This window comes from Sorghum bicolor, chromosome 2 (assembly GCF_000003195.3).
Source record: "Sorghum bicolor cultivar BTx623 chromosome 2, Sorghum_bicolor_NCBIv3, whole genome shotgun sequence".
Taxonomy (NCBI): Eukaryota; Viridiplantae; Streptophyta; class Magnoliopsida; order Poales; family Poaceae; genus Sorghum; species Sorghum bicolor.
Genome location: NC_012871.2, coordinates 6,177,122 through 6,204,514, shown reverse-complemented (window position 1 = coordinate 6,204,514; position 27,393 = coordinate 6,177,122). Strand labels below are relative to the sequence as shown.

The 27,393-nt window shown below is 42.9% G+C and overlaps 1 protein-coding gene across 1 annotated transcript; it reads left to right on the top strand.

The window, feature by feature from the left end:
• Positions 1-26,798, top strand: LOC8075058 (putative disease resistance RPP13-like protein 3). The gene is made up of 5 exons (XM_021453335.1): positions 1-998; positions 20,437-21,612; positions 21,763-22,782; positions 26,105-26,300; positions 26,400-26,798. Exons 1-5 carry the CDS (start codon positions 154-156, stop codon positions 26,796-26,798), a joined length of 3,636 nt encoding a protein of 1,211 aa, XP_021309010.1. The 5' UTR covers positions 1-153.

The following is a 27,393-nucleotide window of genomic DNA, read 5'->3' as shown; positions in this document are numbered from 1 at the left end:
TCATCTCGATCGGTTTGGTATAGCATTACTGCATGCTGCAGAAAACGAGACGGCGACGACCCACTCAAACACACAACTTTTAACTCACAAACTCGGCCGCCCTGACAGTGCCGGCGGCCGGGATCTGTTCTTGGCCGATCGCCTGGAGGCATCATGGCGGAGGAGGCTCCTGTGGTCGTGACCGCAGCCACGGGTGCCCTAGGGCTCGTCGTTGCGAAGCTGAGCACTTTGCTGCGGCGGGACGGTGAGTACAAGCTTCAGCGAGGGACATGTAACGACATCAAGCTCATCAGATCCAAGCTCGAGTCCGTCCACTCAATCCTTTGGGTGATATGGGAGAGGGAGGATCTTGATGCGGCAGGCAAGGAGCTGAGGATGGAAGCGTGGCGTCTCGCCGACGACATGAACCACGCCATCGACGAATTCATCCTCAGTTTGAAGCGCAGCAACGATGACAGGCGCTTCATCCAGTCAAAGATCCAGCCAAGTCCTTTCAAGGATCTCATGACAAGAGCCGACGATGTGTCGGAGCGGTGCCGCAAGAAGTGGAGGAAGATGGAGACTTGCCAACACAGTCCACCATCTTCTCTGGTACATCCTGGCAAACGGCCTCGGGTCGTTGATCCCTATATCCGCAAGGACATCTCAGAGCTCCCCGGAATGGAATATCCAAGGGACACGATCATCAAACACCTGGTAGGAGAAGAGGTAGAGAGCTCACCGCAGCTGAAAATGGCAACCATCCTTGGAGCTGCCGGGATGGGCAAAACAACCCTTGCCCGCCTCGTGTATGAAGCGATTGAAGATAAATTCCAGGCCCGGGCTTTCGTTTCAGTCACTTCATGTCATAACGTGACGGAGGTTCTGGTAAGCATTTACCAGCAAGTACAAGGCCTAGTTCATAGTACTGTTGTACCACTTGCTGCTGGCACCAATGCAGCGATGGTCGAGAAGCATCTCATCGACGTCATCATATCGGATTTCCTGAAGAACAAAAGGTGCGCATGTTTACATCTTCTTCACTCCAACGTCTATATGCAAACACTACTGGAATCGTACGTAACATCATTATACACAAAATATAGACACTCATGCTTTATTTTAATAAATGTGCCTTTTAATTCATTATACGTTATATATATTTGAATGATAAACAGTCATCTTAGCATATATGCATGGTCGTTGCATATTATGGAGAAACATGTTACCCTTATATTATACTTTATAGTTGAAAAATCTTAAGCCGGAATACCGGGGAGGCTGTCTAGCCACCACGTACGGTCCGTACGGACCGAGTTTTTAGTAGATTTTTTTTGACAAAATCTGGAGAGGCCGAAGCCTCTACAGCGACTTTATTAAAGATTCAAAAAAGAGGATTTTTACAAGAGAGAAGTAACGGGGACGGGGAGAAGAACAAGAGAAAGAAGAGCTGAACTTAGAAAAACTAAGAAGTAAGGCATGCGGCTTAGAACTAGACAAACTAAGAAACAAGCCTTTCACCCAAAGAACTAGCTGAGCATGAGAGCTAGACTTGACCCTGTGAAGTAAAAGACCCACTTCTTTTATCAGAGTTTTTCGGCAGTTTGGGATCAAAATTTGAATGCCCTTGAAAATCAGATCATTTCTTGCAGACCAGATGGTCCAAGCCAGTAAGATGATGGCTTCCATGAAGAAGGGAAAATTAAGCTGGTCTTTGGTTTGATCAATGATGTCAGGGAAGGAGCACTAAGGGGAATATCCACCTGCATCAGGCTCCAACAGTGAGCAGCAAAGGGGCAGTTTTAGAACAAGTGGTCCAAAGTCTCTTCACCCAAGCTATTGCAAAGAGCACAAGTGTAGGAGTCAAGATGCATATTTCTCCTTCTCAAGATATTCATGGTGCTCAGCCTGTCCTTCAGGAGGAGCCAGAAAAAGACCTTATGCTTTGGTTGGTGTAACATCCCCGATGTTACGGTTACTAAAATTGGATCATGTCATCATAAGCATTGCATGGCATATTTGTTAAGCACACCCTGATGCATTAACTTAAAACAAGTTTAATTTGGTTGAATGTGCTTAGGGAATTAAAGTGTGTTTATATTGTGTATGGATGCTTGTGTTGGTTGCTAAAACCCTAGGGTAAAAGATTTCCGAGAGATTAAGGGGGGAAACCCTGATTTTTAAACCCTAGAATTGCCCCCTTTTGCACAATTTAAAAACCAAGCAAAATTTGAGGCTGAGTTCAAAAGCAAAGTTGTAGCTCTTGTCAGGATGTACAACTTTGGTGTTTTGAGTTTTTGAAGTTTAAATACAAAATTCAAAGTAATTTTGAAAATACAGATTTCCAGAAAGTGTCCCATTTTCCAATTTGAATCTCCAATTCAAAATCTATTTGGAATTTTGAAAAGTGACCAACATGAAAGTTGTAGAGCTCAAAAAGTTGAACAACTTTCATGTTCGGAGTTTTCAAGTTGTTATGGAAAATCAAAAGTAATTTTGGAAATTCTGATCTGCCCCAATTCAAAAATTTGAATTTCCTTGAATTGAGTTTTGAATTTCAAACTGTTTGGCCAAATTAACCGATTTCCACTCAGATTTAGCCTTGGTCATCAAAATATGATTTGTAGCTTATAAAATTTTGCACAACTCTCTTTTTGGTGGAAATTTGGCTTCAGTTCAAATTTTGGCCGAAATTTGCAAAGGGACAGAAAGGAGAGGATAGGGGTTGCTACAGTGATCCGATGAGGATCACCAGCCCCCTGTCCAGCACGGCCGCCGCGCGCGCAGCGCCGCGTGCGCGCGTGCAGGCACGCAGCTGCTTGCTGCCAGTGCCGCCAGGTGACGTGGAAGCTCCGTGCTCGCTCTACGCGGGTATAAAGCCGCTCCACCGGCCGACGCGCCTCCGTTTGCCTCCGAGAACGCCGACGAGCTACGCCCGCGCCACCGCGAAATTCGCCGCAAGCACGCCCTCTTCACCTCCCTAGTGTGCAACATCCACTTCGCCCGCAACCTAGCTACCTCTTGGACTCTTCGCCGTGCGCTTTAACCCCCTAAGGCTTCCAGCCGAGCCGTCGTCCCCAACTCCGGCCAGGACCGCCGCCGTGGAACCCTTCACGTGGACACGCTACTCCAGTCGGTATCACGCCTTGCCAGCGGTCGTTTCAAGTTCTTCTCGTTTCCCTGATGCTCATGCGCTCGCTCTTTCTCCCTAGACGTGAACAGGTCCACCGGAACGACCTCGCCAAAGCTAGAGCGCCCGCTCGACGACACCGTCTCCGTCGCCAGTGACCTCGGCTACCTCCTCGAGCCTCGCAACATGAGCACCACCTTCTCTGACCTTCGTGGAAGCTCTCTCGCACGTTTAATTGCGCTCTACCGAGCCCTCGTGGCCGGTCTTCGGGCGACCGACGCGGCCGTCCGCCATTTGTGCGGTTGAGGTAGAGAGAGGGAGGTAGAGCACGAATGAGTGGTAGCAATGGGTTCGCGAAGGTGAAGCGGTGCTGGTGCGCACGCGCGCGTGGGCCAAGACCCTCGCTAACGGCGGCCGGAGTCGTGGCCGAGCCGCCGTGCGCGACAGAGAAGGAGCTGACGGGTGGGACCCCCCGTCAGCGTCACGCAGAGAGAGGAGGAAGGATTGTCTGGCGAGCGGGACCCGCCCGTCAGTGGCCGCGAGAGAGAGTCAGCGCATGCGCGTGACGCGGGAGGGCTCTCGGGCCGACTTGGGCTGGGTCCAAGCAGGCCACCAGCGTAGCACAGTGTGTTTTTCTTTTTTTCTTTTTGCTTAAAAATGCTTGATTTGTAGAATTGTGTAGAAAATTGTATACTGATTCAAAAATCATGAAAATTTTTGTATAGATTTCATAAAATGGATAGAGCATAGGAAAAATATTAGGTTCTATTTTCTAGTAGTTTGCATGTGTATAAAAATTGCCTCTTTTAATTAGCAAATAAAAATTCTATGAATTTTAATAATTTATTAATATGTCCAAAAATCACCAACATTTGTGGGGAGTCTCTGAATGTTATTCCCTGGCTTCACACAAAATTTGGTGGCATTTGGATAATGTTTGAATAAAATATTATTAGACCCTTAATTAATAATTGAATAATAATTCTAGAATAATTAAATAATAATTAGTTAAATTCTCAAAATTAGGATTTGAGTGATTTTGGGATTGTATGATGACCTGAGGTCATTAACCTTAATGACCTTTGGCATTTAATTATTGTTTGGCATTAATGCTTAATTGCTGTCATTAATATTTAATTAAGAATTAATTAAGGTAAAAGGATTAATAATTAGTAAATTTAGGATAATTATGAATTGAGAGAAGTCCTAATTTACAGATGCAACCTCTTGGGTGAAGACACTAAGATGATAAACAGCTTTAATTATTATTTAATCTGTGTTGCACCGAGGAGGGCTAGTAGTACTTAACTTGGTCCTTCTTGCATATTTATCATACGCATATCATGAGCATACATCATTTTGCGTATAGTGCCCGTGATCGAAGGAGCGACCGTTGAACCGAACCTCGAGGTCGGTGCTCCGTTCGAGGAAGTAGGATCCGAGACTTGGGAAGTCTCCGAGGGTCCCTCTCAGCTCTGCAACCAAGACAAGCCCGGGATGCATTAACCCCTCCTTGAATGTTTTAAATCTTTTATCACTTATGAATTGAAAATGCTGCATTAGGTAGTTGAGAATTGGGTTAACCTACTTGCTGCATTTACTACCTTGATATTTGTTATCTTGTCCTTGGCATTTGTTTTATTTTAAAATCGCGTAGTGATGCTTAGCCCTCCTACTAGATAGGTTTTCAAACAAGAAAGTTTGAAGGGTTGTTGTGGAATACACTTATGATCAATGATGTTTCAATTTGAGACCGGTCGGTGGACTTGCTTTAAGAATGGAGTCTTAAAGTAGTGTCTCCAACTGTGTCGGTTAAGGACCGGTCCGTTGATGGCCTGCTGGGTTGAGAATTTATAGTACTAGCCACTTGCCCTCGGTAAGCCCGGTCTTGTGATCCCTCGATGCGAACAGCTACTCGCGCACTGGGCGTGGAGCGATGGCGAGAGTAGTGTGTACCCACCTTACGGATCTGAGATGACCGGAAAACATCTAGATCGGCTGTAGGATGGTGGAGTACTGTGCTCTCGGGTGCCGCGAACCTAGTCAAATTTGGGGAGAGCTTGATTTGGGTTGACATATGCAAGATTTGGTTCTACATATGTCGGGTGGTTAGGAACTCCAGCTGGATTGCTAAGCGATTCGAATCGTCGTTGCTCCCCGATTGGGAGACTCAATTCCTTCGACCCTCATCGTAGTTAAATATGCAACTAAGTGATAAAATGAGAAAGGGGAAGATGTCTCATGAGGTTCGGATCCCAATTCCCGGACTCAGAGTGACATGAAGCTATGGCCGTTGGATAGATAATACTTTGATTAAGGACTAGGAACTTATAGACTTGTCTGTGAGAAGCAACTAGATAGACTGTCCTCGAACTCCTCGACCTCTTGCGGAGAGGAATTCGCGGGTAAAACTTGAAAGTAAGGATGCACTATTAGTAAGCTTTCTAGCAAAACACTTTGGCTCCTTGCTCAGCCACCCCTTGTCTACCCTAAGCCTGCATTCCTACTTTCTCCTCTTTTTCCACCGGGTAAGTCTTGTTGAGTACTCCCGTACTCAGGGTTTTATAACCCCTGTTGCAGGTGAAGCTCAGGAGCCGACATGTTTCGGACCCTGTTGTGTGACCGTCGTCGAGGTTGACGACGAGGAAGAGTGAGCGTGACCCATGGGCAGGGTCTGTAAATTTGTAATCTGTGTACTAAAGTTTAAGTTGCTCCGCTGGACCTGGCTTGTAATAACACTCTACTATTTGGAAGAACTCCTTTTGTAAATTAAGTTATGTAATACTTCTGCTGTTCTACTCTAAAATATTATTTTGGTCTTGTGTCGTCTGTGATACTGCAATGTCTTCGCAACGAGTGATCCTGGTGTTAAGGTGGCCACTTGCTATCCTGTAAGGGCGAGGAGAAGAAATTTTCGTTAATTGACCACTGCTGGTGGTCAAGACGAGCTTGTTTGATACGCCCCAGGTAGCGGTGGAATGAGCGTCCTGAGATGCCCATCGGACTTCTAGAGTGGGAGGATCCCCGGCATCACCGTCAGAGGTCCTTGGGACAATGACAGGTGTCGGTGGGCCCAAACACTTAGGAGGTTCTGCCACAGTTGGTAGCAATTCTTTCAGAGCCATCTGAACACAGGATGCTGAAAGTCTTCTGTAGACCTTAGCAGAGGCAAATCGATTAGAGCCCCAACAATAGTGCCACTTGTCATTGGCATCAGATGTTGCAATCTCATCGACGGCCTGTTGAACTTCTTGGAGGTGTTGAAAAGCAGTGAGGGACAAAGGCAGGTGTACCAAATCAGTGAAGTCATGTGCCTCAAAAGTTTTTTGGGCTGTGATTTGTTTGTTTTGGGCAAAGGAAAATAACTCTAGGTTTGAAGATGCAAGAGAACCAATTTGATGTCAGGAGTCATGCCAGAAAAGGACTGAGGTGCCACTGCTGATATGAGGGCTGGCAATGCTCTTGAAGTCTTGGAGAAGTTTTAAAATGTCCCACCAACAAAAAGAGCCCTTCCTAGTATGATTGGGGAGCTTACTACTTTTATAATGCTTCTCCCAGACCAGCTGGACCCAAGGGATGTCCAACTTATTGAAGACGAACTTGTGCAGGTTTTTCAGAAGAAGGGCTCTATTCTGTTTTTCCAGATCAATTACACCTAGACCCCCTCATCTTTTGGAACACAAACCAATTTCCAGGTAGACTTGGGCATGGATTTTGGATTGATAGCAGAGCCTCTCCAAAGACAATGCTTTCTGAACTTGTCAATCTGTTTGATGACCCCTTTAGGAAGCTGCAGGGTACACATGAAGAAGGTGGGGAGAGCAGAGAGCACTGAGTTGGTAATCTGAAGCCTACCAGCCTAACTTAAAAAAGTGGAGATCCCTCCTAATCTTCTCTCACATTTATCAACAAGGGGCAAAAAATCCTGAAATTTGGGTCTATCAATATAATGCATAGAGGAAGACCCACGTAGGTGAAAGGGAGAGCACCCTTGGAGCATCCAAAAGTAGCAGCAAGCAGATCTAATTTTTTAGCAGAAGTATTAATTGGAACCATCATAGACTTGGAGAAGTTAACCTTGAGACTAGTTGACATAGAAAATGTATTGAGCAAGGATTTCAAGAAAAACAACTGCTTAGCATCACCCTCACACACAATTAATGTGTCATCAACATACTGTATAATCGGGAATGCATTTTCAGAAGACATTGGGATGGGGAGCCTGAGTTGACCCATAGCCATTGCCTTGTTGATCATAGACTGGAGAAAATCAGCAGCAATAACAAACAGAAGGGGTGAAAGGGGATAACCTTGCCTGACCCCCCTTTTACAGTGAATTGTCCTGCTAGGTACCCCATTAAGCATGATTGCTGATGTACCAGAGGCAAAGATGGCCTCCATCCACTTTAGCCATCTCTGACCAAAACCCATAGCCCTCATTATGGTGATCATAGCTTGATGTTCAATCTTGTCAAAGGCCTTTTCAAAGTCTAATTTGATGATGACAATCTCCTTCCTTGAATGAGGACAGAGGTGTAGGTACTCAAAAGCCCAAGCCAAGCAGTCTTGAATGGTTCTAGACTTGATGAAGCCATACTGATTTCTGTGAACCAGGGAGATGATATGCTGTTGGAGTCTGTTGGCAAGAATCTTGGTGATGATTTTGATTGAAGAATTGAGGAGTGAAATTGGTCTGAAATCACTTGACTGCCTCGCATTATCAGTTTTGGGGATGAGGGTGATGAAAGAAGAGTTGATGCTCTTCAAGCACAAATTGTCATCAAAGAAATCCCCACAAAACTTATAGAAATCTTGCTTAACAATGGGCCAACATTTTTTCAAGAATTCATTATTAAAACCATTAGGACCAGGAGACTTATCATTAGGCAAGCTTTTCACAACTGCATCAATTTCTTGAGGAGACAAGGGGATTTCAAGAGAGCTGAGATCAACATCACTCTGCACAAAGAAACTTGGATCTACCCAAAATTGATCAAAATCAGAAGTACCAAGCCTCACCTTGAAATCTTCCCAAAGAATAGCAGCTTTACCAGGATGGTGAGAGACTAGGGTATCATTAGGACCCATGAGCTCACTGATCAAGTTGCGTCTATGTCTCAAAGTGGCATTAGCATGGAAGAATTTAGTTCCTGCATCTCCAAGTTTCACCCATTTAACATTGCCCCTTTGTTTCTAGAAGATTAAGCAGATGAGTATTAAGGCCTTCTCTGAAATTCCATTCTTGAATGCTAAGGTCTCTATAATCACTGATAACCTCCAGAAAATGAAGATAAGCCTAGAGCTGGCAATTAATTTCCTAAGCCCAACTTTATTGGCCCGCCAATCTTTGAGTCTTTTCCTGAGTAATTTGAACTTAGCAGTTAGAGACCTAGCACTATAATAGTTCAAAGGTTCAGATCCCCAGCAATCCGCTACTAAGCCATAAAACTCCTCACACTAGATCCAATAATTTTCAAATCTAAAGACCTTGCTTTTGGGAATCACAGTTGAAATAGACACAATATAGGGAGTATGATCAGAGGGCACCATATCGAGAGCCCTAGCAGAAGTGGTGGGAAATGAAATATTCCAGCTGCTAGAGGTGAAAACCCAGTCAAGCTTCTCAAGCAGGGGAGGAGTCTGCATATTAGTGCAGGTAAACTTCCTGCCCTGTAAAACAATCTCATTCAACCCTAAAGAACTAATAGCTTCATTAAACAACAACATTTCATTTAGATTGCCCCCATCTCGATTTCTATCTTCAGGCTTTCTGTAACACCCAAAATTCGAATTTCAATTAATAGGATTTTAATTGGAGTTAATTATGTATTTTTGGTGAGCATTTAAACTTAGCACTTAAATAAATTTTCGGAAAAATAAAATTTATCATAAGTTTAGAAACATGTTTTGCATTCATGCTGGAGCATAGTATTTTTTTTTTGTGATTTGCTGTTTCTGTTATATCTTTATTTGTTTTGCTCAAAACTCTTTTGGAAAATGAAATAAAAAAAAAAAGGAGAAAGAGAGCCACCTGCTCTCGGCCTGGACACAACCGGCCGAGGCCCAGACTCCCACCCCCTGGTTTTCCATTTTTTTTCCCTCCACAGCTCACCTAGCCGGCCCAAGCTGCGGCCCAAGCCGAACAGGCCGCGCGCGCCGCATCCCCTCCTCCTCTCCTCCTGTTGGCTGACAGTCGGGCCCGCTCCTGTCCCCGCTGACATTCCGCCCCCGCACGTCAGCGTCCTAATCCCCTTTCCTTCTTCCCCGCAGAGACGCGAGCTGGGAAGTTTCCTCTCCGAATCCGACCCGAAAATCCGCGATTTCTTTGCCTTATTCGTGGATTCAAACCCCTATAAAGGACCCAAGGACTCGCCCGCGCCTGTTTTTCCCATCCACGCGAAGTAAAACAGCCCTAGCCGCTGCAGCCGCCTAACAGAGATCCCGCCGTGTTGCGCCGTCGCGAGCCGGGCTCCCTACTCCTTCTCTGGCCGAACGGAGCCCCTGGGTGAGTTCGCGTGAAGCTTCTCCGCGTCCTGGTGTTTTCCTTTCGCGAAACGGTGCTCGGAATCGAGAAGCCTGTCGTCGCCGGCGAGCTTGTTCCGGCCGGCAATGGAGCCACCGTGCCTGATGGCCGGACTGCCGCCAGGCCCCCCTGGTGGAACAAGGGCCGTCCGATCAATCATCTACGGCCGAGATTAGAACTTACCACTTCGCTGCCATTTTGTTTAAGAGACCCTGACAGATTCTATATTTAACCCGCGGTCCCTGGCGCCCTGTGCAGAAACCCGTTTTCCAATTTGGAAAACGTAAACCTGGCCGGTTCGAGCAAAATGCGCTTTCTGCCTATTTACAAGATTGCCACTGATTTTGTTTTGCTCATAAAATATTCATTATAACTCCGTTTTTGTTCATTCAAATTCCGTTGGATTCGTATTTACGATCTCTACATGTTAGAAATATTAGTTTACTGTTTTGAAACTTTTTAATTTTCTGGTACTATTTAATTAATTATTTCTCTATAGGAAATCTTAGAAAATTCATATCTTTCACGTTTTAATTCCGATTTTCGTGAACTTTACGTTTGTGTGATCGTAGCGCTGCGTAGAATATTTTGATAAACTTTTATATTTGTTTTACCACTGTTTGGTGTAATGTTCTAATTATACCTTGTTTGCTTTGTGTATGATTGTCTCCATTGGATTGCGTGTTGTTGATTGATGTTTGGGAAATAGACGGTGAGCCGTACGTTGGTGATCAAGACCAGGCTTTTGAGGACCAGCAGGCTCAGGAGAGCTTTAGTCAAGGCAAGTATAACTTGGGATCATCCTTGTTACCTATTCACTTATAACTACACATATATATCATATGCATGCTATCACCTTGTCGACCTTAGCAAAATCATAGATGATTGTTACCTGGATTCCTTGTTACCTACTTGATATGCATTTGGTGTAGATGTGCTAGTGCTTGATATAATCCATGATCGTGTAAGGTGATTAATAGCTATGCAATGAACGTTAAAAGATGACAAATAACTATATGAGATCTTGTCTGTAAGTGATCATCGGGACAACAGTGCAACCATGAGGGCTATAATGGCTCTGGCTTTAGCTCAGTATGAAGACCTTTTCTAGCTTGTTAGAGGTTACCCGAAAGGGCGGAGGGGCTGAACCGACACGGGTATAGTGCGAGCCCCTGTCCCTATGTGTATAGGCTGCGCGTCATTGTGCCATTCGGAAGGGGGGTATCTATATCTGCTCGCAAAGGAAACCTTGCGGCCCTAACATGTTAGACGAACTTTTGAAAGGCTTCATAGTGATCCCTGCCGACCTCCCTAGGAAGGGGGTTAAGAGATTAGCTACCTCGGGCGAAAGGGTAAATCATGACTCATGGGTAAAGATGTACAACCTCTGCAGAGTGTTAAAACTAGTATACTAGCCGTGCTCACGGTTATGAGCGGCCTTGGGGGTTCTTGCTGCGCCGACGATGAGCTTATTAAGTTGTTATGTTCATTTGATTATCGTTTATGCTATGAATTAATTATGCTTACACTTGATCATGGAATTAAAGGAATATTTATGTTACCTTGACAATTGCTCATTAATTATGAACATGCTATCCACCATTAAAAGCTAAATGCAGTCAAACCAGTGTCAGCTGTTTGAGCCTCATGAACCTCTGGTTATACTTGTTGAGTACGATATGTGCTCACTCTTGCAATTTCCCAACACCTCAGGATATGATAATGAAGATGACTGGAATGAGGATTACCGTTATGAGTACTAGGTTTGGAGTCAACCAGTCAACAGTGTCCCTGTGTGGAGCTTCCGTCGAGAGCGTTGTTTACTTTATGCTATCATTTTTGTATGAGACTATGTGATTCAATATATATTCCGCTATGTAATAAACACTGCAATGGTACATTTGAGATTTGTCTACTTATGTGTGCGACTGTTTCTGGGGCACATATGAGTCTTTTATGCATCCTATTTTGTTCTTAAAATATGGGTGTGACACTTTCTTAAAAGATTAAAGTCACCAAGCAGCATCCAATCTACCTCATCAGGCATCTGAATGCCTTTCATCCAGTCTAGAAACAACAATTTTCCCTCAGGAGTATAGGGGCCATACACACAAGTCAAAATCCAGCTAACATTATTATGAGCAGAAGAGAATTCAAAAGAGATGCCGAAATCATTAAAGGAGACCTTTTCCCCCTAAAGCAAGAACTTTTCTAGGCTACAAGGATGCCCCCAGAGGCACCAACAGAAGGAAGGAAATCAAAACAATCAAAACAGTTAGGACTCAACTTTCTTAGAAAGTTGATGTCAAAGTTATCCCTTTTTGTTTCTTGCAAACAAAAGATGTCACAACTAGACTGCAAAATCTTGTTCCTAACAACATCCCATTTCCATTCAGCATTAATGCCCCTTACATTCCATGAAAAGACCTTCCAAGACCTATAACTGTTCTGATCCATTAACAAAGGGGAGGAAAACAACAAAAGAGTGTGTCCCAAGTCTAGCAAGGAGCACTATAGACAAGAATAGCGCTGCACATCAGTCGTCCTCGGGCTTCTGACCCTTCTTCTTTCCCTCCTTGTCCTTATTTCCATTCTTCTTGGTTTCTGCTTTTGGGCTGGCCTCTGAGTCTGCCACTTCGAACTTCCTTCTCTTGGAGATGGGCGCCGGTTTCTTGTTCTTTACTAGGGTCCCATCATCCAGCTCTTCTAGGTCAATTCCACATAGCTGCACACCCAAATTTCTAATTACTTTAGTGGATAGAGTGGGTGGGGAGCAGGAGGAACATCTTCTGTCAGAACAAATGGAGGGTCTGAATTTATTATAATTTAGTTTCATCCTGGGGCTCCTTCTTACCTCAGAGTCAAACAGGGGCTCCCTTTTGCCTTTTCCCTTCTTTTGATTGGTAGGGGAGGAATCTAGGGTAGCTAGCACACCAGTATGTCCAGGATCATCCTCCTCTAAGCCAAGCTTAGGGTCTGCTGATATAGAGCAATCGGAATCAGGGGTGACAGGGCAAACACTAGGTAATGAGAAATCAATAATACCACTCCTACGTGTCATACAGCTTGTGGCTTTTGTTTGCAGGAACTCTTTGGCCCACCCAAATTGATCTGGTGACTGAAGCATGTTGGTAAAGAATTCGGTCCATTCTGCAGGAATACTGACAGTGATAGAGTTGGGCTTACCTAGGCTAAAGAAATTGGCCCAAAGTCTAGTGGATTCAGCAATTCTGAGCCTTTCCTCTGTTGCAGAAAAAACTGGGTCAGAACAATACTGTCTGATTAGAACCATGCCAACATTCAGCACATTGTTACCAAAAGCATTCTCAGCTGCCTCGTTCTGAACCTCCTCAACATCAATGTTCATTGGGAGGCCATTTTCATCAAAATCCATCATCAGGGAGGACTTCCTCATCAAGGACGTTAACACGGTTAACATGAAGGTGAGGAACCTGTATTTGCATTTCTTCATCTGCTAAGGCAAGTAAGTTAAGTTCATTCTGGTCAGGTACAGAGTGCTCATGCTGAATCAAGAGTTCCTCAGCAAAGTTATTGCCCTGCAGGAAATCATTTAGCTCCAAAAAATCACCACCAGGGAGAGGGTGAAGAGGATTAACTCTTGAGGATTAACCTCTCCATCCATAACAGGGGCATTGAGATCAATCTCCATGACCTGCTGGGGAGCCATGTTAAGGTCCTACACCTGGGTTGTTTCATCTGTTGTTGCTAGACAGCAGCAGCCCAAGGATCCCAATCATTTTCATCTTCCTCTTCTTGTCCCTCTTCCTGGTTTTGCTGGGCCTGTAAATCCATATTGTTCTGTTCATCTTCATCATCCTGGGCTACATTCAGATCTAGCCCAATACTAGGCTGTCCCAGGCCAAAGAAATCAAACGACAACTCTGCAATTGGCTGATTAGGAACTGGCTCCTCATCAGGAAGTTTAGCACCAAGCAAGTTATTTGGAAGAATCTCACACTGCACAGTCTAGGATCTAGCAAGTTATTTTGGCTCCTCTTAATGTGGCGCCAGCTACCTGGGCGCTTCGTCTTTCCTCGCACCCTTCACCCCGTTCGTCCACTTCAGCTCCCGAAGCAGAAAACCCCAACTTTGAGCTACAGTATAGCGCGCCATTGCCTAGCAGTGAGCCCCCTGCTGCTCATCCGTGCTATCCAATGGTGTACCAAAGGATCGACCCGTGGCCTTTCGTCCCCCGCAACATGGTGTGGGAGGAGATCCCCAATAGACCGGCCATGGTGCGTGCGGTGGCCTCTAGAAGACTCGTTCCTAACAACGACGAAGCCCCCAAGAATGACAACCTCGCCATCGTCAGCTTGAACCCGCTCCCGGGTGTTGCGCTGGACTTCGACGGTGTTGATGAGGTGATTCGCTTGTTCCGTAATGCCAGAAGGATTGGTGTGGTTGAGGTCCAACCTTGCTGATTAGGCCAGTCATATATATATATATATATATATATATATATATATATATATATATATATATATATATATATATACAAGTGCTATTCTACACCCTAGGTCTAGAATACTATTCTATAACGAACTGTTATACTGAGCAAAATTTAGTATCGTTCAGTATTCATATTTCAGTATTGTTCAGTATTTCATGGTCCTGATGGGTGTTCGACGGGATGATACTGAAGGTTCTCCAGTATTGCTCAGATTTTTTCTACTCAGTTTTGACTTGCAGTGTAGAATAATATTCTACACCTAGGGTGTAGAGTAGCGCTGCCGTATATATAAAGTATATTCTTGGTCATAAACCCTACTCTTAGTCACTAAAATGATATAAACATTTGTTTGAGTCTACACCACGCCACTTAAGATGTTCGATTTATCTGCCAAAGTATTATATATATATATATATATATATATATATATATATATATATATATATATATATATATAGGTGTAGAATATTATTCTACGCACTGAGCAGTAGTGAACATCGTTCATTATCATCCAACACTACACTTAGGACCACGAAATACTGAACAATACTAAAACACGGATACTGAACGATACTAAAACCTGTTCAGTATAGTAGTTCGGTGTAGAATAGTATTCTACACCTAGGGTGTGGAATAGCACAATATATATATATATATATATATATATATATATACGGCAGCGCTATTCTACACCATAGGTGTAGAATATTATTCTACACCGCAAGTCAAAACTGAACAGAAGAAATACTGAGCAATACTGAACAACATTCAGTATCATCCAGTCGTACACCGAGGACCGCGAAATACTGAATAATACTGAAACACGAGTACTGAACAATACTGGTTTTTATTCAGTATAACACTTTGGTGTAGAATAGCACTTATATATATATATACACACACGGCAGCGCTATTCTACACCCTAGGTGTAGAATATTATTCTACACCGCAAGTCAAATTTGAGTAGAAAAAATACTGAGCAGTACTAAACATCGTTCAGTATCATCCAACACTACACTCAGGACCACGAAATACTGAAATACGGATACTGAAATCTGTTCAGTATAGTAGTTCGGTGTAGAATAGTATTCTACACCTAGGGTGTAGAATAGTATATATATATATATATATATGATAGGTTTATATTTACATTTTCTACCAATCATGAGAAATATTTTCTCAATGACTAGCAATTTTTATAAGATTTTATTAATACTAGTATAAATGCATGTGCGGCACACACGTGGCTATAAGAATATTTTGTAACTATCTAAGATTTAAAGATTTTTCAGCAAATTTTTTAGGAATTTTCAATAAGTAAAGCTTAAGATTTAAAGAGGAAAGCTCTACCAAACTGACTACAAAATTGAAGAAGTCATCGAGAGTTCAATGGAGCTGGAGTGAGCTGAGTCACAACCACAAGCCTGGAATTCCTTGTCAAACTACACAGAACTACATGTCATTTCATTAAGTGGATAGAAATACAACGGAAAGAGACGATTCCCTGAATAATCTTGACATGTCATACAATTATCCTGGAAGGGCAATTTCAACATAGATATTTCTAGCTCGAAACAAGTTACATGCGAAAACATTTCTATGCAATAGATAAATAAAAATGAACCTTTTTTGCCATAAACATCTGATCCATTAGTAGTACACAAAGAGATTAAATAAACTAAGATCACTGGTTGAATCGATTATATTTATCACAAAATAAGATGGTCCTCCAAACAATTACCAAGGATCAAGCACATCTTCACATCGATCCGCACAAAATATGCTATGAAATTGGAAGACATGGTTATGATCCACGTATTTTGCACATACCCCCATTTTTTTGCCTTGGGAGATGCACAAAAGTCAAAACAAAATCTCTTGTCAGTTGATTGATGCCAACCACCCTTGAACTTCTGCCGTAACACTACATGGTGTCACATCCAAATTTGACAAATTTGGATATAAATCATATATGTGCCCAGGAGTTACACACATACAAAGACAAATTAAAAGAGAATACCAAGCACAGTGTTTTATTACATTACAGATCACTACCGCAGATCAGTACAATACAGCCGGTTCAGAATCATCTTTTACTGCCAGATTTTGAACCGGTAGAACCATACCTGCAGTGTTGTGGAGTTAACTCACTGTCGGTTTTGATGAACCGACGGAAGAGGCCCCCACTAGTCAACCACACAATCATATGATTTCTCTATTTTTTCACAGCCATCGATGCTCGAACCCTTGGCTCAATGCATTTGTTCCCTAATTAGTCCACCTAAACACTTATTTGTGTCTAGTTAGGATAGTCGTGCTAGCCATTTTATATTAATCTAATTTTAAAATAAGTATTTTGGAGTCTAAACAAATCCAAATAATAAAGTTGGCAACTAAAAAATTTTATAACATTTTGAGATCTACAACTTTAATTTTAGTAGTTTCTCAATCCGAGGTTGTTTACAAAATTGAAATTTTAAATTTGAGAAATTCAAACGTAATTTTTCATGACAAGATGATTTCAAATTAAAACATTGTTAACTACAAAGTTTCATAACTTTTTGAGATCTACAACTTTTATTTTTGCTGTTTGTAGTTTTTCTTGACAAGATGATTTCAAATTAAAAAGTCATCAACTGTAAAGTTTTATAACTTTCTGAGATCTACGACTTTTACTTTGAGAGTTTCTTCATTCAAGGTCGTTTATAAAATTTGAATTTCAAATTTGAGAAATTCAAATGTTGCTAACGTTGATAAGTTGATTTCAAAGAAAAAAGTTGTGAACTATAATATTTTATAACTTTTTGAGATCTACAACTTTTATTTTAGGAGTTTTTTCATCCAAGACTGTTGTAGTAATTTGTTCACAAATCTTACATCTTACATATCTTTCTCTTATAGTTTATGAACTACAAGAGAGATATAAATTTTGTAAACAGTGTTACTATCACAATTTTGGATGAACAAATGATTAAAATAAAAGTTATAGATCATGATGAGTTCTACAACTTTTATGTTCATGATCTTTTTAGCAAAAGTCACTTAATATTTCAAAATCACGATTGAAATTTTCCCTTTTTGAATTTCAAAATTCAAATAGACAAAACATGGTCACATAAAAAAGATGGACATAATAATAGCTTTAAAAACACAATAAATTGATAGAGCATGATTTTAGAAAATTTTAGGAAAAAATATATCATCAAATTTGAAGTTAGTATGAGGGAGAAAAACTTGTTACAAGTTTTAATCGGAGGTCAAAAAGAGAAATGAGTGTTCTTTAATAACATCAAAAATTAATTTCAAATAGCATTTTAAAGTAGTAAATGATTTAAAATGAAAAAGACATCAACTATAAAGTTGCATAACTTTTTGAGATCTATAACTTTTATTTTGGTAGTTTCTCTGTTCGAGGTCATTTGAAAAAAATCAATTTTTAAATTTTAAATATTTGGACATCTAAACAATCTCCAATTAAAAATTTTGAACTACAAAGTTGTAGATCTTTGTTGGGTACTATATATTTGATATAAAGTTCACGTTCACGGACATCATATGGCAAAGTTATGAAGTTTTCTTGCATATCACTGTCGGTGCAAGCCACAAACCGACATTGATAAAATCAGTCTCGGTTCTTGGCTAAAACCGACAGTGATGATCCAATATCATTTGTGGCTTAAACCGATAGTGATATGAACCGACAGTGAAGACCCGATTTTCACTGTTGGTTGGCCTTATCACTTCTGGTTTAAACAAAAACCGATAGTGATGTGCCAGGAAGCACTATCACTGTCGGTTTTCTAAAATCCGACAGTGATGCAGCCGATAATGAAGACCAAATCTGTATTAGTGAATATTTAGTCCATTACATAAATAGATCAAAGTGTAGCAAGCAGAAATAAATAATTGTAACTCCATGGCGTCTCCATAGCCATAGGGACGGTCAAATTGGTTGATCGCAAGACTAGAAATCCTCATAACCATTAAAGGCCATTGCCATATATACTCATTTGAGATTTTTGTCCAAATGATGAAAATAAACAAGTAATAAGTACATCTCATGCTTAACAAGAATAACATGGCTGATGAAGCTCAGAAGGCTAACACAGCTTGTACTACAGTTAGCATTTTTGTTAAGTCACAATTTTAACACTATATTAGCATTTAGTTGTGCTTAAGCCCCAATTATACCACATGATCATATAAAGCAACATTTTATCTCATCATTGACCATCAACAATAAAATTCCTCTATTTTGTGAGTTTTTCAAGCCACTCGTGTCTATGAGCACGGTTGATATATTAGTTTTTAATACTCTATAGAGTTTGTACATCTTTACTCGAGAGCTGTGATTTACCCTTTCATCCCGAAGTAGCTAATCTCTTAACCTTCTTCCTAGGCAGACCGACAGGGTTTACTATGAAGCTTTTTAATGGTTTCGCTAATAAATTAGTAGCCGCTAGGTTTCTGTGGCCCGCAAACATAGACCCCTAACACTAGAGCACACTCACGCAAAAGTACATATAACATCAGGGGCATCCTATGCCCGACTCGGTCACACCCCTGTTGTGCCCTTTCAGGTAGCTACTAATAAGCTAGAAAAAGCTAGAAAAGGTCTTGCTACTAGGCTAGAGCCAGAGTCATGTGGCACCCCTGGTTGTACTATGTGTCTCAGCTTTTGTCGACAGATAAGTCCTTAAGGGAGGGCCAAGAGCATCATGATGAAGCAAGAGCTCTAACTAGCAAATCCATGGACTCAACATTCATTACAAAAATTCTAAATCACTCATAAATTAACATAAGTACAAATCAACTAACACACCAAGTTCACAAGCACCCATTTGACTCGACTTGCTCAACTAGCAAGTTTTTATTACACAATAGACTTCAACTCCTATGGTTAGTTATCTTGAAATAAGCTCATACATTATTGGCGTATGAAGGCTCGCTCTATAATCATCCAACATCTTTTGGCTTCATGCCGTAACAACTGATTCTAGCTCGAAGGTTTTGTATCGTTACTCTTTTTTGGCCTGGCTGAGAGAAACGACTCGACTGGCTTCGCCTGATTCCATTTCTAGTTTCTCGTATACACCAATGACAATATTTTTTCTACTTACCCTTTCTAAGTGCAACAAATTAAAATGGGTTGCATTTAGAATATTCTTCATCCACAAAAAGTTCTAGATTTTTTTGAAGTCTATTCTTATTTATATATTTTTTATGTATTTTTAGAATCTAAATCTAGCCAAACAGTTCCATAAAAGTGTTTTTGATTTATCACCTAAAATGTTTCTTGAGAAAATTTGGATTTAAAATATTCGTACAAGAATCTGGATCCCTACCAAACCAGCCCTCACATTATTCAATGTCTAGTTCGGGAGGTGAATTCGACTTTACTCTTCTGAATATCATAGGAATTTTTAGGATTCATCATTGTTCTAGTACTGTCTCATGAGTATTAACGTGGATACACCTTTAGAGCCCCCAATTTGTAATAGAAAATGGTTATATATGGCGAGGTCCTATCGATCACCTTTTGTGGTGTGAGGTCTGGTTCGGAGAAATTTTTTAGTTTTGGGTACTGTAGCACTTTTGTTTCGTTTGTATTTGGTAATTATTTTCAATCATGGACTAACTAGGCTCAAAAGATTCATCTCGCAAATTACAGACAAATTGTGTAATTAGTTATGTTTTTAGTCTATAGTTAGTGCTTCATGCATGTGCCGCAAGATTCGATGTGACGGGGAATATGGAAATTTTTTGGGAACTAAACAAGGCCTGAATCTCCTTGCTGCGTACTTGCGCGCGATGCCCAGTGATTCTAGAAATGCTGCCTTGAAGCTGTTGTTGTATCATAAGCGACCTATATAGCCTTCCGTCCCAAATTATAAGTCATTCCAAGAATCTTGGAGAGTCAAAGTTTTTCAAGTTTGACCAAATTTATATAGCAAAATAATAATATTTTTGGTACCAACCAAGTATCATTAGATTTTTTGTTAGTTATATTTTCATAGTGTACCTATTTTATGGCATAAATCTTTATATTTCTCTCTATATTTTTGGTCAAACTTGAAAATGCTTTGACTCTCTAAGATTCTTGGAATGACTTATAATTTGAAACGGAGGGAGTAAGATTCTATATATGGTACTGCAATAGTAGTAAGTATGGTTTCTGACGCCATACTATACGGCAATTTATTTAATAAAAGAAGCTTTTATAATACTGCGTGTGGTAATAAGAGCTTATCGCCAATACAGACGTGTTCGCCACGTAGTATAAGTAGTACCAGCTGACTATAATTGACAATATTGTCTCGTCCACTTTTACAGGTACTTGGTTATAATTGACGATATGTGGCATTGTGGGGAATGGGAAACCATCAAGAAGTCTCTTCCAGAAAATAATTTGGGCAGTAGAATTGTCACCACAACTCGTTATAATGCTATAACCAACAAGTGGCGTGATGATTTTGATGTCTTGGTCCACAAAATTGATTATAATGGTCATTTTTTGGATGAATCAACGTTAGCTTGGGAAATGATTGAAATGAGTGCTGACATGGATGGAGAAAATATTGACTATGACCACCCTATTGCGGTCATGTGTGTTGGTATGCCGTTAGCAGTGGTTTGTATGATTTCGGCATTGGCAAAGGAGAGAGCACGTCAAGAACAACAAGGGCTGTGTGTAGTAAGGACATGTGATGTGCAAGACGGCATTGAGCAGCAAGTTAAGCAAAATGGGATTCAGAACACTCCAGGGTTTGAACTATTGGTAGAGAGTTTGGAGCTTGGTTACAACCATCTTCCTCATCATATGTTGAAGACTTGCTTGTTGTACTGCAGCATATACCCTGAGGATCACGGTCTTAGAAGAGCAGACTTGGTCAGGCGATGGATCGCTGAAGGTTTCGTTTGTACGGCAGAGGCAGCAAAAGATTACTTTGACGAGCTTGTCAGCAGGAGATTGATTATAGATGGCTCCCTGCACCCCATGATGCGAAATTACCTTAGACGGAAGTTACGAGAAGACAATTTCATCACTTGCACTTCTGATGGCGTTCCATCCTCTCCAGTTGGCCGCCTATGTATGGACTGTTGGCCAAGCAGTGATGCAGTGGATCCTTTGTCAGGAATTGATTGGCATCATATCCGGTCCCTTGTCGTTTTTAAAGATGCCGAGAGGGTACCCTACAAGCATTTGCAACACCTGCGAGTGTTGGATGTTCAATACAACCGTGTTCTTGAGCAGCAACATGATCTGAAGGATATGTGTGGGCTGCTCTGTCTCAGGCACCTGTTTGTGTCAGGCGGCCAGTTGGGGATAAACGAGATGCCAGCAGAGATAGCGAGGCTGCAGTATTTGGAGACACTAGAGGTGAGCAAAACAGGGATCAGACGATTACCTGCTGAGGTGGGTGACCTCAAGCAATTGAAGTCTCTGGACGTGAGTTGGAACGAAGAGCTCGCGGAGCTGCCTAGGGAGATGAGGAAACTGCAGCATCTATTAGAGAGACTGCGCATCAGTGGATCACGCATCAGAGAGCAGGCCTGGGAGATCATCGGGACACTGAAGAAACTGAAGACTCTGGACGTGAGTTACAACAATGAGCTATCAGGGATACCGAGGTACATTGGGGAACTGCAGCAGTTGACGGATCTTTACGTGTGTCGTAACTCACGGATCACAGAGCTGCCCAAGGAGATTGGGAAACTGCAGCATTTGGAGACGCTGGACGTTAGCCAAACAGGGATCACGGAGCTGCCCAAGGAGATTGGGAACCTACAGCATCTGAAGACGCTGGACCTGAGTTATACAGGGATCACAGAGCTGCCTAGTGAGATCGGGAATCTCCAGCATTTGCAAGCTCTATATTTGAATGATGTTAAAACAATCACAAAGCTGCCTCGAGATATCGGGAGGCTGCAGCATTTAGAGAGACTGCATTTGCGGAACACGAATGTAAGGAAGATACCGAGGGAAATTGGGGGACTGAAAAAACTGAAGGATCTAGATGAGAAAATCGGCACACTACCCTTTGAAGCTGGCCAGCTACCAAAACTGGAGGGATTGCCCAAGTGCGTCCAAAAAGCATGGAAGAATACTGACCTGGTGTCATCGCTGGCAGGGGAGTTCCTGTCATTTGAAAAAACAGATAGGATTGGTGATGGTGGATTAATCGTCGGCACTAAGCACATGCACATTCCGCAGTGGATCAGAGAGCACTTCAACAATGTTGGTACTTTGGATATCAGGATCTGCAAACTAGAGGAGCAGGACCTCAAGATTCTGCGGGAGATGCCTAACCTTCACGAGCTCAAGCTAAGGTTCGAAGCTGTCCCTAGGAAGCCGATAGACATTAGCAGTGGAGGGTTCGCACGGCTCGTGGGCCTCACTGTTGATAGCCGAGTGCCACGGATCACCTTCCACGAAGGAGCTATGCCGAGGCTGTTTTGGCTTACGTTCGAGTTCCAGTTCTACGGTGGTCTACCACCAAATCCTATGGGTATCAAGAACCTCGTGTATCTCAAACGGGTCAGATTCCGATGCAACAACCAATGGTATCCAGGAGACAGCCCGTGCATCAGCGCCACGATCGAATTCGTGAGAAAAGAAGCCCGGGAGCATCGCAACAAAACGATTGAATTAACTCTATCAGTGGGGGACCTGGAAAGGCATATAAAGATGCCAGAAATTGCACAGTGTTCTCACAGTACATCAACACACGGATACAGTAACACCAACTTATGTTACTACAAGTTGAAAAAAGTATTACTAGCTCTTCTAGTAATATATCTTTTGTATGTTCTAATTGGCCATGTTAGTGTAGACTGATCTATACTCTAACACCAACTATATGTTCTTTTATATCTAAAAGAGTGTTACTACATTGTAATATATTTAAACATTTGTCTAGTGTTACAATGATTCAAGGTAGCAATGAGGCTACAACACCGGGGCTCCGGTGCTAACAAGAATATTTTCAAATGATAACGTGTGGATTACTCCCCACTGGAACATATATTATGTAGCCCAAAATAGCTTGTTATATATTTTATAAATATTTAGGAAGAAATAATAAAAACACCGAACAACCCTAGCACCAAGACGAAAAGTGACAGAACCACAAATACACAAACGGAAAGCAAGGACTAACACACGCGAGGCAAGGGAGCTCTTTGACGATGCCCCTAGGGAGGTGAAGGACGCCATAATGTAATCATCGTCAGTCAACCAGAAGCTTGGCAAGGCATTGTGCCGACAGAGAGTGGTCGATCCATGAGAAGCAGCTGCTAGATGTTCTTCAGCTATGCCTTCAAAAAGAAAATCTCGTCACTGGCCTAAACATGATCTGGGCTGAGCTTTCGCCCAGAACCTTTGTAAGTGTTGATTACCCGCCCACGACAGAGCAAGTGGACAGGGTAGCGGTCGCCGCCACACGTCACAAAGCCGTTCGGACTCGCTCGTGATGACGAGAGGCATGCGCCGATAGTGCCAGTCACCACCACATGTCGCGGAGCCGTTCAGACTCCCTCGCGATGACAGGAGGCACACATCGGTAGTGACAGTCACCGCCACACACAACGGAGTCATTTGGACCCACCCGTGGTGATAGGAGTCGTGCACCGGCAGTGCCAGTCACCGCCACACATTGTGGAGCCGCTCAGACTTGTTTGCCACGACAGAAGGCGCACACCAGCACTGCCAGTCACCACCACACATTGGGGAGTTGTTCGGACTTGCCCGCAATGATGGGAGGCACGCACCGGAAGTGCTAGTCACCGCCACACGTCGTGGAGCCGTTGAAACTCATCCATGATGATGGGGGCACACATATCGCTACCAGTTGCTGCCACATATCGTAGAGCCGTTCGGACTCACCCACAATGACGGGAGATGCACACCAACACTGACTATGAGGTCTCTTGGGGGACATGATGTATGGGGTGATGCTGACCACATGGGGATGGTGGACCGTGACCAAGGAGAAGAGCCAGCCACCACCGCACGGGGACGTCAAGTCCACCCCTCGACCCGCTCGTGTAGCATTAGCAGCAACACCCACACTGTGCCCCTCACCTCGTCCTAGAACGCTAGCTCATCTCGTCTCCAGATCAGCCCTCCATCGTGTGTAGTGGCTACCGCACACCGCCATGGCTGCCGAGCGCCCAAGGTCGCTGGATTCGGCAAAGAAGAGGAAGAAGAGGCAAGGCAGAGAAGTGGAAGAAGAGGCAAGAGATGCATATGCATAGTCAAGTGCGAAAACTACAGATCTAGGCCTAATGTGCTCGACGGCCGCCCCAACATCACCGGAGCTAGAGGAGAGGAACATGATGAGGCAGAGGATGAGGAGGTATGGAGGGGTTTCCTGCACACGATGGGTACGATAGATCCGGGCATGGGGGAACCGGATCCGCCAATACCCACACCGGAAAGCACAGCCGAACGTCTCCCTTGTGACGGTGTCGGAACAACCGCAGAGGCTTCACGAGAGGGCCATAGGGAAGGGATGCATAGAGCCAAGCCGCCGCGGTCCTTGGCGTCCGCCAGATCCCGGCATCGAGCTCTGGCGGCGGTCAGACCGACAAGTTATGTGGGAGGGCTTTGTGGTGGCGGTGGAGATGGAATTGCCTGGTCACCCTTGAAGGGAGAGCGACACCTGGTCTGTAGGAGTGTTGCCTCAGAACTTGGGTTGTTAGTATGAGGACGTGGTTACGACATTGAGAAGATCTAAGCCCAATTCTCTTTTTTTCCTTCAGTATATTGCCAAAGTATACAAGGTACTGTATAATCTGTCTGACACATGTAAAAGCAGTAACATTTTACTAATACAACCCTAAACTAATAGCCCCTTCTTTTCCTTCCTTTCTTACTGCGGCTGGCCAATGATAATTATCATTAGTATGTACAAGCTGAACCTTTGACTCCATAGACAAGTGTTTCAGACTTCCACGTTAATTTGCTTGCTGCAGATTTTCCAACCCAAAGGCACCCACATCATCACTATTCACAAAACACATTCACTGAAATTTGGCTTATGCTGCTGCTTGTACTGATTTGTTACGAGAGAAAAACATAGTTCCTTTGCTAAAAAGTACTGCTGAATCTCATTCTCCATCTTCAGAAGAGTCTGCCATTGCTAACATTCTCAAGTCCACCCCTAGCTAGGCGCGTGGGGGAGTAGTGGGCCAGCTGGCGCATGTGTCGGGCCCCTAATTTAGGGTCCCTTATGCATCATATATCAGTCCTACATGTAATTTGAACAAGATTGATCTAAAAAACCATATATTTATTGCTAATGAGGAAACACATTACATGGTTCATGTTTACATAGCTTGGGCCATTGGCCTTATGTCATATATCAGGGTTCTAAAATAGCAGTCCTTTGTCGTCGTGGCTCCATTTCCTACTAGAAACTTGGAGTGCGGATGTAACTCTAGACTTATTCCTTAAGTGTACTCCTATATTCGTGTGTAGTCATACGGCCCCGTCTTCGGATATGCTCCGATTGTCCTATCCTTGCGCTCAATAGCTCTATACTTGTATGTTCTCCTATTATCCTCACGTAGTCCATTCAGGTATCTGCTCATGTAGCTTTACTCATAAAAGCATAGAATGGAGGGGGTTGAGTACATAAAGTAGTCAGCAAGCCCTAACTTTGGGTGGAGGAAAAGTGGAAGGGGAAGGCTATATTGGGAGGTGGCTAAGGTGGTTTATGTGGAGGTAAAAGTGTTAGGGTGAAGTAATTATAATTTTAGATTTGGCCGTGATAGCAGAGTATTACCATTCTCACTAGTTTCTAGGTTAACTACAATTTACCAAATTAGTAAAATACGTCTTACCAGTTATCACCGTTTTAAGAGAAGTCTAATCATAATATCTCATCACAGCAACTGCCTATTCTAACGGCATGGCTATTCGAATAAATTAAATAAACTCTACAGAGGTGTACAAGTTTCCCCACATGATAGGCATAGTCAATAAACATGGGATTAGACGATTACCTACTGAGGTGGGTGACCTCAAGCAATTGAGGACTCTGGACGTGAGTTGGAACGAAGAGCTCGTAGAGCTGCCTAGGGAGATGTGGAAACTGCAGAATCTATTAGAGAGAGTGTGCATCAGCGGATCACGCATCAGAAAGCAAGCCTGGGAGATCATCGGGACACTGAAGAAACTGAAGAATCTGCACGTAAGTTACAATAATGAGCTATCAGGGATACCGAGGTACATTGGGGAATTGCAGCAGTTGAAGAATCTTTACGTGTGTGTTGTAAGTTGTAACTCACAGATTACAGAGCTGCCCAAGGAGATTGGGAAACTGCAGCATTTGGAGACGCTGGACGTTGGCCAAACAGGGATCACGGAGCTGCCCAAGGAGATTGGGAACCTACAACATCTGAAGAGGCTGGACCTGAGTTATACAGGGATCACAGAGCTGCCTAGTGAGATCGGGAATCTCCAGCATTTGCAAGCTCTATATTTGAATGATGTTAAAACAATCACAAAGCTACCTCAGGATATGGCGAGGCTGCAGCATTTGGAGAGACTGCATTTGCGTGACATGAATGTAAGGAAGATACCAAGGGAAATCGGAGAACTGAAGAAACTGAAGGATCTAGATGCTGAGATTGGCACACTACCCTTTGTAGCTGGCCAGCTATCAAAACTGGAGGAATTGCTCAAGTGAGTCCAAAAAGCATGGAAGAATAGTGACCTGGTGTCATCGCGCAGGTGATGGTGGACTAATCGTGGGCACGAAGCACATGCACATTCCGCAGTAGATCAAAGAGCACTTCAACAACATTGGCACCTTGGATGTCAGGATCTACAAACTAGAGGAGCAGGATCTCAAGATTATGCGGGAGATGCCCAGGCTATATCACCTAACGCTAATGTTCGAAGCTGCCTTCAGCCGTTGCAGCAGCAAGGACATCACTGTCAAACAAGTTCTCCAACAAGGCCTACAACAGTTTCTGGTGCCACGCCTATCACTGCAAGCTGCCTCTGAGCTTCAACAGATAGACCAAATTCTATCCTCAATACAACTATCGGCTGAACCAGATAAAAGGGTGACTCCCTTCACCAAGGAGGGTAATGCTTTGGACACTGGGACCTTATTATGCCGTCTGCTAAAAGCCCGTGGGCAGTAACCGGATGACAGAGCCATTTTCGTCTGGCAAAACCATGCACCACCGCGTGTTCAAATGTTCATTTGGTTACTCACTCAAAGGAAGATTCAATGTAGAACTAATCTGCTAAGAAGGCATGTCCTTCTAGATGCG

What these genes read in the sequence shown, in the direction of transcription:
- LOC8075058 (XM_021453335.1), top strand. Translation starts at nt 154, where the DNA reads ATGGCGGAGGAGGCTCCTGTGGTCGTGACCGCAGCCACGGGTGCCCTA. An exon ending in ATGAGGAAACTGCAGCATCT is followed by an intron (nt 21,613 to 21,762) that starts ATTAGAGAGACT and finishes GCAGCAGTTGAC; the next exon opens with GGATCTTTACGTGTGTCGTA. An exon ending in TCAGTGGGGGACCTGGAAAG is followed by an intron (nt 22,783 to 26,104) that starts GCATATAAAGAT and finishes ACATGGGATTAG; the next exon opens with ACGATTACCTACTGAGGTGG.